At 44.6% G+C, this 13,612-nt stretch overlaps 2 protein-coding genes across 2 annotated transcripts; one reads left to right on the top strand and one right to left on the bottom strand.

Annotated features, from left to right (window-relative positions):
* Positions 1 to 4,673: 4,673 nt before the first annotated feature.
* LOC105923781 (olfactory receptor 11A1-like) lies at positions 4,674 to 5,669 on the top strand. The gene has a single exon (XM_012859721.3). The coding sequence runs from the start codon at positions 4,674 to 4,676 to the stop codon at positions 5,667 to 5,669; it is 996 nt and encodes a 331-aa protein (XP_012715175.3).
* A 4,172-nt stretch (positions 5,670 to 9,841) lies between these two features.
* On the bottom strand, positions 9,842 to 10,804 carry LOC118559668 (olfactory receptor 10A3-like). The gene has a single exon (XM_036130318.1). The coding sequence runs from the start codon at positions 10,799 to 10,801 to the stop codon at positions 9,872 to 9,874; it is 930 nt and encodes a 309-aa protein (XP_035986211.1). The 5' UTR covers positions 10,802 to 10,804; the 3' UTR covers positions 9,842 to 9,871.
* Positions 10,805 to 13,612: the final 2,808 nt, after the last annotated feature.

Here is a 13,612-nt window from a genome sequence, read left to right as displayed (position 1 = left end):
GTCTGGTTCTGGTTCTGGTTCTGGTTCTGCAGAGCAGGCTGGAGCCAGAAGACCTGAGTGGTCTGGAGGGTTGATGCCCTGATAACAAGTCTGTGATGGATTTAGGTGCTAAGCCATTCAGGGATTTATAGACTAACAGAAGGATTTTAAAGTCTATTCTCTGAGATCCAGGGAGAAATTATGTCTACAACAACAAGTGATGTTTTAAACCAGGGGTGTACAAAGTGTGGCCTGGGGCCCATCGGCAGCCCCTGGACTGACTTTTTGTGTGTGCCCCCCCCCCCCCTCACTGCAATTCAAGAATGAATTTTCTGATCTTACTGCTCACTACAGCCATATCATCCAACCACACTCAGATGTGAACACATTCACACGCAGAAGGCAACCTGCCCCTGGCAAAGGCACGTTATCACATCAACATGTGACAAGAAGAAGCTGTAATTGAACCATCAGTTTTGAGATTGCAAGACAACTGCTTTTTTTTTCCAGTGTCCTCTCTAGCAATGTGGCAATAAGAATTGATGTCTTAATGCCAAATAGAGCTCGACAGATTTTACTTTCACAAATGGAGCAATCAGCTTTCGCCATAGTGCTCCGCTTGATTTATGCATGTAAATAGTTTTATTGTGTGTGTGTTTATTATGTGGACACTACAATGGGAAAGTAGGAGAGTAAAGGAAGAACAAGAAGAGAAAAAAAGAAAGAGAAGAGGTGAAAGAAAGAATAGATAAAAAGGAAAGAATGATAAAATGTCTTCCGTCTGCTTCATCACCTGGAAAGAGAGATGTAAAAAGAACAGCACAACCAACGGATATAGTGTAACAGATACAATAAAGTAACACCTTGATACCATTGCTAAATTATATGTATTATTATTTAAGCTGACATGTGTAAAGTGATACCTGAGAAAAGAAAGTAAAAAAAAAATTACGGGCTTTCTGTATAGAAGTGAACTTAGACTTAGACTTAGACTTAGACTTTCTCTATTGTCATTTTGTATACACAGAGTGCATACAGAATACTGAACACTTAGTTCCTGGAACCCAACACCTGTGGGTGTTTGTGAGAGTGCACTTGTGTATGTGAAATTTATCCAGAAGAAAAATGCTCAATAGTGGTTGTGAAGAACCAAAGGCCCGCCTTCCCCGAGCACCAAGGCAGGTGCCGGGGGACCCATAACCCCAGACCCCCAAAAGGGCCCCAAAAGCAGGGCGCCCAAGAGGGGCCAACACAGGAAATCTTACCCCCCACTAAGGAAAGAGGAGAGACGACCTCGAGCCACCGCAATGCCGAAACCCCCCACTGGCTGCTGGCTCCGCCACAGGGCCCCGAGGCCCCCTGGGGGGGATGGGCTCCGCACCTAGCGGAGACTTGAGATGTTCTTGGGAGAGGGAGCAGTTTGGGCCCGAACCTGGTAAAAAAAAAAAAAAGTCTCATTCACACCTTCCCACCCTAGTGCCCCACTCACCACACACAGACAAAAAAAAGGATGACGGCATACACACATTTCCACATAACACTGACATCCAACAATCCCAAGTTGGGGGGAGGGGGGGCACCACAATCCTTCCCACCCTAGTGCCCCACTCACCACACACAGACAAATGTCCAGCTTGGGGAGGTCCTCGGCTCTAGGTCTGCTCTGACATGTGTAAAGTTATACCTGAGAAAAGAAAGTAAAAAATAAATAAAATTACGGGCTTTCTGTATAGAAGTGAACACTTAGTACCTGAAACCCAGGGGTAATCAGGGGTAATCAGAGCTGGGATCGGGGTGGGGGGGGTTGGGGCTGGGGTGTAGGCCGGGTATGTCCAGCTTGGGGAGGTCCTCGGCTCTAGGTCTGCTGTGACGCAGCTGGCTGCCAGTGGGGCTTCCGGGGGCTTCGGCACTGTGGCTGTTGGGGGGTTTCCTGGGGGTTTCCTCTGCTCTTCTCTGGGATTGGGGTTGGGGGGAGGCAGCTATCCCTGTATTGGTCCTTCTTGGGCTCCTGGGCTTTGGGGGCTCTTTCAGATATCTAGAGTTCTGGTTTCCCTGGCATCTCCCTCGGTGTTCTGGGGGGCAGTCCTTTGGCTGCTCACAACCACTATTGAACATTTTTGGTATGACCCATAAGTGCTTGGATCCGGGTGCTTACAGATATACTTCTATACAGATGAGCCCTGTAGTTAGCTTTGGCTGTCACTAAATACATATTGTATCAAATAATACTGCATATTATAAGAAGTGGGCTTTTTGTACCTGTGATACTTTTTTGGCTGGTTCTGCTGTTCTTTTTAAATCTCTCTCTGAAGGCGTAGAAGCAGAATCCGAAGATGTTATTATTTTTTTTCTTTTCTCCCTTTTAACGTTTTGCCTCATCCTTTTCTCTTCCTTTCTTTCTCTTTTACGTTTCCATTTCTGTATCCATGATTTGGGTTTTGTTTTATTTTATTTTTGTTTTTGGCGTTATCTTGACCAGTTCACCAGTCTGTCAACAGCCAGTTCAATCAATCAATCAATCAATCAATTTTATTAGTCAACTGCAATTTGCATTACAATAGAAATTTCAGTTCCAGTACAACCGTCCATCACATACACTTAACAAACATTTTGGGGGAACGATTGACTGAGGCCTTGCGTTGCCAGGAACACACCCAGTCGGCCGCTGCTACATGAGCGCTAGCCGTGAGGTGCGTTCCCCAAACTGCCCCAGACCCTGCTTTACACGGGGTCCCTAGGCGCTGCCTTGAGATCTGTTGAAAAAAGATTTACACTGGGCGAGTGGAGGGAGAGAAAAAAAGACAGGTGCTGCACAATTTGTGTTTCCACACAAAATGTGAAGCATCCGACAAAAAAACCTCATTTGCACAAAAAGCACAATCAATGACGAGACACATATATGCAGAAGGTAAACATTTGAGTTCTGGTCGGGTAAAGTCATCTGTATTTGTGAGCATATGTGTGTCTGGGTGCATGTTGTGTGGAAATCTGTATGTCCATGAAGGCCGTCCTCCGGCAGGCAAGTGTCCTTGGTGGAAAGTCTTATCACTCTGCCGCTCCGGCTTGACTCCTCCACAGATGTCCGCAGGAATGTGGGGTAGCAGGGAATTTGTGCGATGTCGCCATAACAACCAGGGAGAATTTGATAGCGGGGAGTCCGATTTGAAGAAAACAGAATTTGTTATGAGAACAAGCTGACACCAACTTTTCCGTGAACCTCGTGATCGCGTCGACTGCCACTGGCAGTCTCATCAGGGCCATATTTACCGCCAGCAGCTTTTGAAGGTGTTGATACATTAAATATCCTCCAAGGCCAAAAATGAGGACTCCAAGTATCATAAATCCGAATAAGTAGACATCTTCGACGTCCTCAACAGAAAGAATTGAGAGGCACACCGTGGACCATTTCCTACCACGGGTCCAAGAGGTATCCCGCAAAAAAAGTTCCGTCGGGACAGGCACGCTCCCCGGTCCTTTGCTTTCCAGTTGAAAAAATTTGATCAATAGCGTTGAGAGACCAGCTGACGAGATCCATAATTGCCTTAGAGCTTTCGGTTGCTATGAAGAAATGGCACAAAAGACACAGACGAAGCAAATAGCAGGAGAATGGGGGCAGGGTAAAAGCAGATAAGGAGCTGTGGAGAGCTGAAGAAAAACCGACCGACCTCGAGGAGAGACAGAACAGTTCAGTTCAGTTCTCAGTCACCTGCCAGTTATCAGCCAATCCACCTCGAAGCCACCAGCCAATTAGTTTGTTTTGTCACTTCCTGGTCACTGGTCCACAACCAGTCAGATCTGTTCACCTTTCAGCCACGAGTCACCATCCTGTTCGGGTTACTTTCAGTCACCACCCTTCCTTTGATCAGTCTCACCTGTCACCTGTAATTATTTTTAAACTCCGGTCACCTGTGCGCTCCTCTGTTTATACCAGAACAAACAGGAAAATCAGGGGTCAGGCTGGCTCAGAAATCCAGAGGCTAATCGGGTCAGTCAACAGGCAAGCGAACAGAGAACAGGGAATACTGGACTAGACTCACCAAAAGGCATAGAATGATCTGGCCCAAAACAGAGGATTGAGGCAGGCTGCCTGGCTGTCCCTGTGATGAACACTAAACAATCAGTTAACCCAGGTTGATGTCATGCTTATTTGCATCCATTTGGCCGCGTCTTTCTCCCTTTTTATACATCTGTAGGTCTTCATTTAGAACAAAGTGGATAAACAGTTAAATACCTTGTTTGTGTGGAGAAATTGAGAGAATAGCACTGGTTCTGGTTCTGATGTCTGGTGCACTTTTGGTTCAAACACCTTATGCACCAGTCTGCAGCCATGCTAAAAGTGCAACACAAGCAGTGGAAATCCAGTGTTTGGGTTGGGTAGACATCTGAATAAAGGTTGTGGTGTGACAACTGATCACGAGGAGTGTTGCTGTGGGCGTCTCTCTGTCAGCTCTTTAAAGGACGCAGATCTGAGCTCTGTCTGGAGTCCAAACAGCAGCCCTGACTTTCTGCTGGCTGCAGATTTTAGTTGTTCACACAGTTTAATTCCTCAATGCACTGTTTAATAAGTTTAAACTCTGATTTTTATGATTTATTTCATCTAATTTTGCACCAGCCTAGACTTTTATTGAGCTTGTCAGCATGTAGTATTTCTCTCTGATTTCTGGACTCTAATCAGCTTCACTCCGTGACTTTTTATGTTTTTGTTACAAACAAAATTAAGGATGGAGGAAAATGCAACTCGTGCCTTTTACTTCACTTTAAGTGTCTATTTAGATATGGACATGTTAAGCTACTTATTATGCCTCATCGTCCTGTGTCTGTATGTCCTGATCGTTGGCTCTAACGTGCTGCTGATCGTGGTGATCTGTGTGAACAGGAGCTTACATGAACCTATGTACATGTTTCTGTTCAGCCTGTTTGTGAATGAACTGTACGGCAGCACATCGCTGTTCCCCTTCCTGCTGGTCCAGATCCTCTCTGATGTTCACATCATTTCTGCTCCGCTCTGCTTTCTGCAGATGTTCTGCATTTATACGTACGCATGTGTGGAGTTCACTAACTTAGCCGCCATGTCTTATGACAGGTATGTCGCTATCTGCTGTCCTCTGCAGTACAACTCAGTGATGACTTCACGGAGGATAGCCATCCTAATATCCATTACATGGTTTCCTCCATTTTTCTTTGTTGCTGTAACTGTATTCTTGAGCTCCTCTCTGCAACTCTGTGGGAATGTCATTAATAAGATTTACTGCGACAACCACTCTGTCATTAAACTGGCCTGTGAGGAGCCTAGAGTCAATAACATCTATGAACTTGTCATGACTTTCCTCACAGTCTGTGTTCCTGGGTCTGTGATTCTCTACACCTACGTGAGGATCCTTAAGGTGTGTTTTTCTGGCTCCAAACAGACCCGGCAGAAAGCTCTCAGTACCTGCACCCCTCACCTCGCTTCAGTTATCAACTTCTCTTTTGGTGTTTCCTTTGAAATCGTACAGAGCAGATTTAACATGAATAATGTTCCCAGCATGTTGAGGACAATATTACCACTGTATTTCCTCACCTGCCAGCCGCTCTTCAACCCGGTTCTGTACGGCCTGAACGTGTCCAACATACGCAACCTAAGCAAGAAGCTGATTTTGAGTAAACTTCAGCATTTTTTTAGACTTTTTAGTTCTGTGTTAGACTTTTGATCCTGATTCGAAGGTCAAAGTGCCTCAGCTGAAGCTTTTTGATGTCGGAGGAGCTGCAGTTCTGATCCAAGCTTCCCCCAAACGATGGAGCCCTCATATTTAGCTGTGCACATGGTAGAAAAATAAGCAGAGGAGGTCAAGATGTGTTGAATCAATGTTTCTGTGTTTCAAGGAATACGTTTTTTTGTGCATAATATTGATTCTGGACTTTTCAGCATTCATTTTCTTTGAGGCTGATTGCTAAAAATGAAAAAATCCCTTTGAATTCAGAAATGTTAGAAGGTTCTACCTCAGCTCAGGAGTTTTCAGGATGCCTGTGGTTCTTCCAAACTGTACGTGTGATTAGTTTTGGTCAGAACATTGAGCAGGCTACAAGATCATGACCTGTGATGTTTTTATTGTATTACTGTGCACACAATGTGAGGGTTTCGCAGGATCGAACAGATATTTATTTTTTTGCTTTCTAGTCAGTGGCTATTAGGTTTGTGTCATTATGGAGTAATGACAAAATGACAAATGTGCTCCACGCTGGGGTTTTTGGACGGAGATCTGGGATGCACTCATTTAAACACAGACGGCTGTGGAGCACTGGTCAACTTTCTGCAGAAATGTAACTGAAAGTTTCAGGCATCCTTTAGATCTGCGCAGGTCTGCACAAAGCCAGGTTTAAGTTGATGCTCTGTAGCTCGATGAACTTCACGTCAAAAATGCGACTGCTGAATGCTTTGCTATTGCAAGTATTTCAATAAAATATAAAGATAAAACACATCATCTCTGGAGACTATTTGTGTGGAGTTTGTCTCCAAGAATCAAGAATCTTTGCTGTCGTGGTGATTTTTTGTGTGTGAGACAGACACCGTGTGACAGTAAACCTTTGTTATGGTGCTGTTGCTTTAAAACCTCTAGTCTTTACTGTCTTTTTGTGTCTTTATTGTCACATTGTTTCCTTTATCTCACACGTTATGTGGGCACTGACACAATGAATAAATAGAATCACCTTCAAAGTGACTGTGTGCAATTAAATAAAACAGTCATCTATGCACACAAGCAGGCATGTGGACAAAGGTATTTGGGGGAAGGTGCTCAAGCCATAAAATGGCACTCATTGCTAAGTTTATTAATAAAAAACTCAGTAGATGTGTCTAACTTAATATTTTTTTATTAACACCATTAAATACACATCTGAAGAAATAGAATAACTGACATTATCAAACAGACAGAACAGTGGCATGCTGTGTGAGCGTTTTAATTCCCAAAAATCCATCTAACTGCAAATGACTGACAAACTACACCTCCCAGCATGCATTGCAATTTTGATGTCACAGATTGAAGCTGTAAAATTTTTTTGTGTGGCTGTGTAGCACTAAGAATTGCTTTCTTGGTGTCAAACAGATTTAAGTGGAGCATTACTGCTTTCACTATAGTGCTCCCATTGATGTATATGCAAAAAAAACATTATTGGATATTATTTTGGGGATTATCACGTGGATGCGTGGAACCGCATTACGGTTCCACGCTGGAATTCACTGAGAGCAACCCGTTCTTTCACAGATGTTTGTGAAAACAGTCTGCATGCATAGGTGCTTGATTTTATACACCTGCGACCATGGAGTGACTGGAACACCTGATTGCAATCATTTGGATGGGGGTGCAAATACTTTTGGCAATATAGTGTGTGTGTGTGTGTATACATACACACACACACACACACACATATATATATATATATATATATATATATATATATATATATATATATATATATATATAAAACCAATAATCTAATCAAGTGGCGCGTTTAAGCCGACCAGACACAGAAGGAGGAAGGCGTCAGAGCTTTAGCTCACCTGAGCGGTACCTGGCCTGATCCAATGCTCCTTGATGTTCCAGGTTTCCGTGTGCATTTTGCTCACTAATCAGACCAATCTCTCGCCCTGAGATCGTTTCCTGCTCCTGCTCGCGTCTGGTTCATTCCATCCTGGTTCTCTGGCAACTCCGGCTCCCTCGAGCCTTCCTGGAACTCCGGGCGACCTGGTGCTCCTGTCCTGCTGCCATCCTCCGTCATGGAACTCCCAACCCAGGTCCAACAACACCTCGGTCTGTCACTGACAGCTGCAGCCTGACCAGCTCTGCCTCACCGTCCATCCGTAAATCAACCTCCACTCCCGTCTTCTCTGACCTGATGTTTGCCGGTGCTCACTTTCTGCTTCTTTCTCTCCTCACAGTCAGTGACCAGAGCCTTCCCAGATGGACGTTATCCACGTCAACCCTTACCTGCCGTCGTTCATGTCAATAAACACCTTTTACTGTCACACTGCATCTGTGTTTGTTGCTTCAAGGTCGTCATGGAAAATCCAGCCGTGACACATATCTGTGGTTCTCCATTTCTCCATCTCAGGTCCTCTACCTTGAGCGTCCTTCTTAGGATCTTAGTTGTTCCTCAGATCTTCAGGACTGAGATGTCTTTCTCCAGTTGTCTGTTGGAGCCACTTGTCCAGAGCGGGGGTTACTGCTCTGAGCGCTCTGCTGACCACGGCCACCACTGTTGTCTTCACCTTCCAGGCTCTTTCTAGTTTCTCCCTGAGCCTTTGGTATTTCTCCAGCTTCTCTTTTTTCCTGTTTCCATCCTGATGGCCACATCGGTCAAAGCGGCTGTCCTCTGCTGCTTATCAAGGATCACAATGTCCGGTTGGCCATTACCATTTTGTCTGTTTGCATCTGGAAGTCCCACAGGATCTTAGCTCTATCGTTCTCCACCAGCTTGGGAGGAGACTCCCATGCTGACCTGGGGGGTCTCCAGTTGGTTTTCTGAACAGATGTTTCTGTCCACTATACCAGCTACTTGGTTATGGTGTTCCATGTATTCCTAAACTGCTAGTATCTTACACCCTGCTATGAGATGCTGGATGGTTTCTGAGGCCTCTTTGCAGAGCCAGCTCCTGGGATCTTACCTGGTCTGGTAGATCTGGGCCTGTATTACTCTGGTGCTGAAGGCCTGCTCCTGTGCTGCCATGATCTGAGCTTCAGGGCTGTCCTTCAGTCCAGCCCTCTCTAGGCATTGGTAGGATTTGGTCATATCAGCTGAACAGCAGACCATTGATATATGTTATTGGATAGGACATCCCCTAGTCACCTTTATAGGCTGTAATCTGCACACAGAGGAGCCATTGCTATGCATTAAAATAAAACCATGCTGTTCTAATGTGGAATCAGCACACCTGTCAAAGAAACTCCTTAATTCTTATATTTCTATAAAATATGTCTCACATTAGGCTGCAGTGGGTAGCGCTGTTGCCTTGCAGCCAGAAGGTCCTGGGTTCAAGTCCTACCCTTGCCATGGGTCTTTCTGCATGGAGTCTGCATGTTCTCCCTGTGCATGCGTGGGTTCTCTTCGGGTACTCCAGCTTCCTCCCACAGTCCAAAAACATGACTGCTAAGTTAATTGAAATTCTCCTTAGGAATGAGTGTGTGTGAGAATGGTTGTTTGTCTCTGTGTTGCTGCTGTAGACTGGCGACCTGTCCAGGGTGAACCCCACCTTTCACCCATTGACAGCTGGAGATAGACCCCATAGATGCATTAGAAGACAGATGGATGTCTCACATTAAAGCTGACAAAATAGCCAATGTTATGATAAATAAAAATATGTACTCTCCCTAAACACAAATACATCAGCAGTGTGGGAACTGTTCCTACTATGCTGCTCAGTTTATTTTTAAACAGCTCAAGCTGCATTATTGCATCACAGTTTGTTGGTTTCTGGCCTTAAAGCTGAAACAGACAAATTAAAGAGTAATTGGCCTCTGCGTGTTATGTGCAAATTCTGAGCCCCTGTTCTTATGATTACATAATGACAATCAAGACTCTTGATACTTGATATAGCTATACCTAAATAGTTTGCATATTTAGACATTTACCTAAATATTTGGATATTTACCTATCATTTAGCTAAATGTATAATAACCTAGCTGTAGCTACATATGTGGGCATGCTTAAATTTAACATTTAGGTAAATTTTTCTTAACATTTAATTGTCTAAGTAGTTACAACCTTGTAGACATTTAACTGTTTAGCACACCACTTTTCTGAAAAAATGTCACAAAATAGTGCCGCTAACGTTTAATTGAGTAACTTTACAAACAGCGCCCAGAGACTATGTTTAAGAGGTGATGTCTGTCAGACTGAATCAGAGAATCAGCATTTTTTATTTCAATTTCACCCAGAACAAACGTTTCCACATGCTGCGTATTGTAGACAGCTTCACACCGTACATCACAGGGTTGAACAGTGGCTGACATGTTACATAGTACAATGATAACAATACTTTTACAGCACCGGGAGTGCTGCTCATGTTGAACCTGCTCTGCAACACCTCAAAGCAAATCCCAAATGAGAAGTTAACCAGGGAGGCCAGGTGAGGCGTGCAGGTGCTGACGGCCTTCTGCCGGGTCTGTTTGGATCCAGAAAAACACACCTTCAGGATCCTCATGTAGGTGTAGAGGATCAAACCCACTGAAACAAAAACTACGAGCGCCGTGCTGATGAGGCCATAAATGTTGTTGACTGTTGTGTCCGAGCAGGCCAGTTTAACTATAGAGTAGTTGTCACAGTATACTTTGTTAATGAAGTTTCCGCAGAGCGGCAAAGAGAAACTCAAAGACGTTGTAGTAGTAACTATCAGAAAGGCTGTTATCCAGGCAGCAGCAATGAAAAGTGCAACTTTCTTCAGGCTCATCAGTGCGTGGTACTGCAGAGGGTGGCAGATGGCCAGGTATCGGTCATAAGACATGACGGCTAGATTACAGAACTCTACACCTGCGTACGTGTAAAGACAGAAGATCTGCAGGAAGCAGAGCGGAGCAGAAATAATGTGAACATCAGAGAGGATCTGGACCAGCAGGAAGGGGAACAAACCTGTGCTGCCGTATAGTTCATTCACAAACAGGCTGCACAGAAACATGTACATAGGTTCATGTAAGCTCCTTTTCACACAGATAACCATGATCAGCAGCACGTTAGAGCCAACGATCAGGACATACAGACACAGCAGGATCAGGAATAAAACATATTTTACCTGTTTGGTATCAAAATAAGCACCAAGAGTGAAATATGAAACCTGTGTTGAGTTCAGCATGATGATCCTTACACTTAAAAAGTTCTTATTGTTCAAGTGTAGCTCAAACACTCATGTTACATTTTCCCAGAGATTTTACCCCTAGAATGTTATCACTGATGTTCGCCACTGTTCAGATAATGAATCAACGTAAAAAGCAACAATTAATGTTCATGTCATTATTTCACTGACAGTAAACTACTTCTAACCAAACCTTGAACCTTCCTCTGCTGCTTTAAAGGTTTCAGGAACCTCCCACATCAACAGGCTGATGTCATCACCAAACGGAGGCCCATATTTCTAATCACTATGATAGTCAGCAGAGAAACAAATCCAAAACAAAAGCAGGAAAAACAAATACGAACACTTATGAAACTCTAACAATTTTCAACTCAAGGTTAGTCCTGCTAGCTTTCTCTAAGAAGCTGTTAACTCTGCTAGCCGTCTCTGAAAAGCTGTGGACTCTGCTAGCTGTCTCTGAGAAGCTGTTAATTCTGCTAGCCGTCTCTGAGAAACTGTTAACTCTGCTAGCCGTCTCTGAGAAGCTGTTAACTCTGCTAGCCGTCTCTAAGAAGCTGTTAACTCTGCTAGCCGTCTCTGAGAAGCTGTTAACTCTGCTAGCCGTCTCTAAGAAGCTGTTAACTCTGGTAGCCGTCTCTGAGAAGCTGTGGACTCTGCTAGCCGTCTCTGAGAAACTGTTATCTCTGCTAGCCGTCTCTGAGAAGCTGTTAACTCTGCTAGCCGACTCTGAGAAGCTGTTAACTCTGCTAGCCGTCTCTGAGAAGCTGTTAACTCTGCTAGCCGTCTCTGAGAAGCTGTAGACTCTGCTAGCCGTCTCTGAGAAACTGTTATCTCTGCTAGCCGTCTCTGAGAAGCTGTTAACTCTGCTAGCCGTCTCTGAGAAGCTGTTAACTCTGCTAGCCGACTCTGAGAATCTGTTATCTCTGCTAGCCGTCCCTGAGAAGCTGTTAACTCTGCTAGCCGTCTCTGAGAAACTGTTATCTCTGCTAGCCGTCCCTGAGAAGCTGTTAACTCTGCTAGCCGTCTCTGAGAAGCTGTTAACTCTGCTAGCCGACTCTGAGAAACTGTTATCTCTGCTAGCCGACTCTGAGAATCTGTGGACTCTGCTAGCCATCTATGAGAAGCTATGAACTCTCGCACATGTCAGTCAGCTCCGTGAGTGCCGTCCGCCTCAGGATCCGCTCCGCCTCAGCCCGTGGTCTCCGTGGGAGCCATCTGCTTCTGGTTCGCCTCGACAGGATCGCCGCTCGCGATGCCCCGCATCTGACTCTGTTCCCTGGAATCGCCCTTCGTGAAGCCCGACGCTGCCCAGCATGTCAAGGACGTTACTGCCCAGCGCCTCCTAGTTCTGCTTTAGTTTCTAGTTCTTAGTTTTGTGTTTTGGTTCTTGCTTTAGTATTCTTGTTCCTGCCTTAATTTTCTAGTCCTACCTTAGTTTGTCTAGTTCTGTTTTAGTCGTGTTATTCCTGCCTCAGTTGTCTAGTTTCTGCCCTAGTTTCTGTCTTTGTTTTGAGTTATTTTTTTCACCCTCGAGTTTCAAATTACTTAGCATCCCCTAGTTTCGAATTATTCAGTGGTTCTTAGGTTTCTTGCAGTTCTTTAGTTTTTGTCTGGCTTTAGTTTATAGTTTTTGTCTTTGTTTACTAGATTTGCCTTAGTTTTCTAGTTCTTGAGTTTTCTAGTGTTGTTTAAATCTTGCAGTTCCTGTTTAGCCTTGTAGTTCTCGTATTAATGGTTGTAGTTCCCATTTCAGTCTTGTAGTTCCTCTCTTTGTTCTGTAGTTCCGACCTTTGTTTTCTAGTTCTTGGTTTAGTTTCTCAGTTTTCATTTTAGTTTTCCAGTTTTGCTTCAGTTTTCCAGTCTTTGTTTTCATTTTCTAGTGTTTAACTTGATTATCTTTTTTCTGTGCTCAATAGGTTCCTGCGCCGTACGGGTTCCTGCGCTTTCCCGCCGCGCATTAAGGTCCCGGCGCTCATTAAGGTCCCGGCGCTTGTAAGGTTCCTGAGCTCCCTAAATATGAGCTGTGTTATGCTCCTTTGTTTTGTCTTAGTCCTCGTGTTCTTTTGTTTTGTCTGGTACTTGCCCTCTGTAGTTTCAGTTTGGTTCCCCTGTTCTAGTTCTCCTCCTAGTTCCTCTGTTTCCCTAGTGTTTTATTATTCTAGGTTTTGCCTCTAGTCTTTCTGTCTGGCTTTAATTTTCTAGTTTTCGCTTTAGTTATATAGTTTTGCTTTAGTATTTTGTTCCTTCCCTAGTTTTCTAGTTTAGTTTTGATTTTCTCATTTTTGCTTTAGTTTTGCTTTTCTGTTGTTATCCCTGCCCCAGTTTTCTAGTTTTTGCTTTATTGTTTTAGTTCATGCCTTAGCTTTCTAGTTTTTGCCTTTTGTTTTCTAGTTCTTGGTTTTTAGCTTCTGTCTTGCTTTCTAGTCCCTGCGCTGTATGGGTTCCTGTGCTTAAGGGTTCCTGCGCTCGATAAGGTCCCTGCACTCATTAAGGTCCCGGCTCCTAAGTCGCTGGCTGTGCCCTCTGGTGCACCAGGCCTGTCGCTGTCCAGCGCACACAAGCTGCCGCCAGAGCCCTCCGGCGCTCCCAAGTCGCTGTCTGTGCCCTCTGGCGCTTCCGGTCTGTCTCTGCCCAGCGCACCCCCTGTCCCCTGGCTTGTTAGAATTGCCCTTCGTTCCTAGTATTTTGTTTCCTCCATTTCCATGGCGTGTTAGGACGCCCTCTGTTCTTGTTCCCTGGCGTGTTAGGATGCCCTCAGTTCTTGTTCCCGTTTCCCTCATGCCCTGCCGTTTCCCTCACGCCCCAGCATTT

Source organism: Fundulus heteroclitus, unplaced genomic scaffold, assembly GCF_011125445.2.
Source record: "Fundulus heteroclitus isolate FHET01 unplaced genomic scaffold, MU-UCD_Fhet_4.1 scaffold_334, whole genome shotgun sequence".
NCBI classification, from domain to species: Eukaryota; Metazoa; Chordata; class Actinopteri; order Cyprinodontiformes; family Fundulidae; genus Fundulus; species Fundulus heteroclitus.
Note: the sequence above shows the minus strand (reverse complement) of the source record. Positions and strands in the feature narration are given on the sequence as shown.

What these genes read in the sequence shown, in the direction of transcription:
- LOC118559668 (XM_036130318.1), bottom strand. Translation starts at nt 10,801, where the DNA reads ATGCTGAACTCAACACAGGTTTCATATTTCACTCTTGGTGCTTATTTT.
- LOC105923781 (XM_012859721.3), top strand. Translation starts at nt 4,674, where the DNA reads ATGTTTTTGTTACAAACAAAATTAAGGATGGAGGAAAATGCAACTCGT.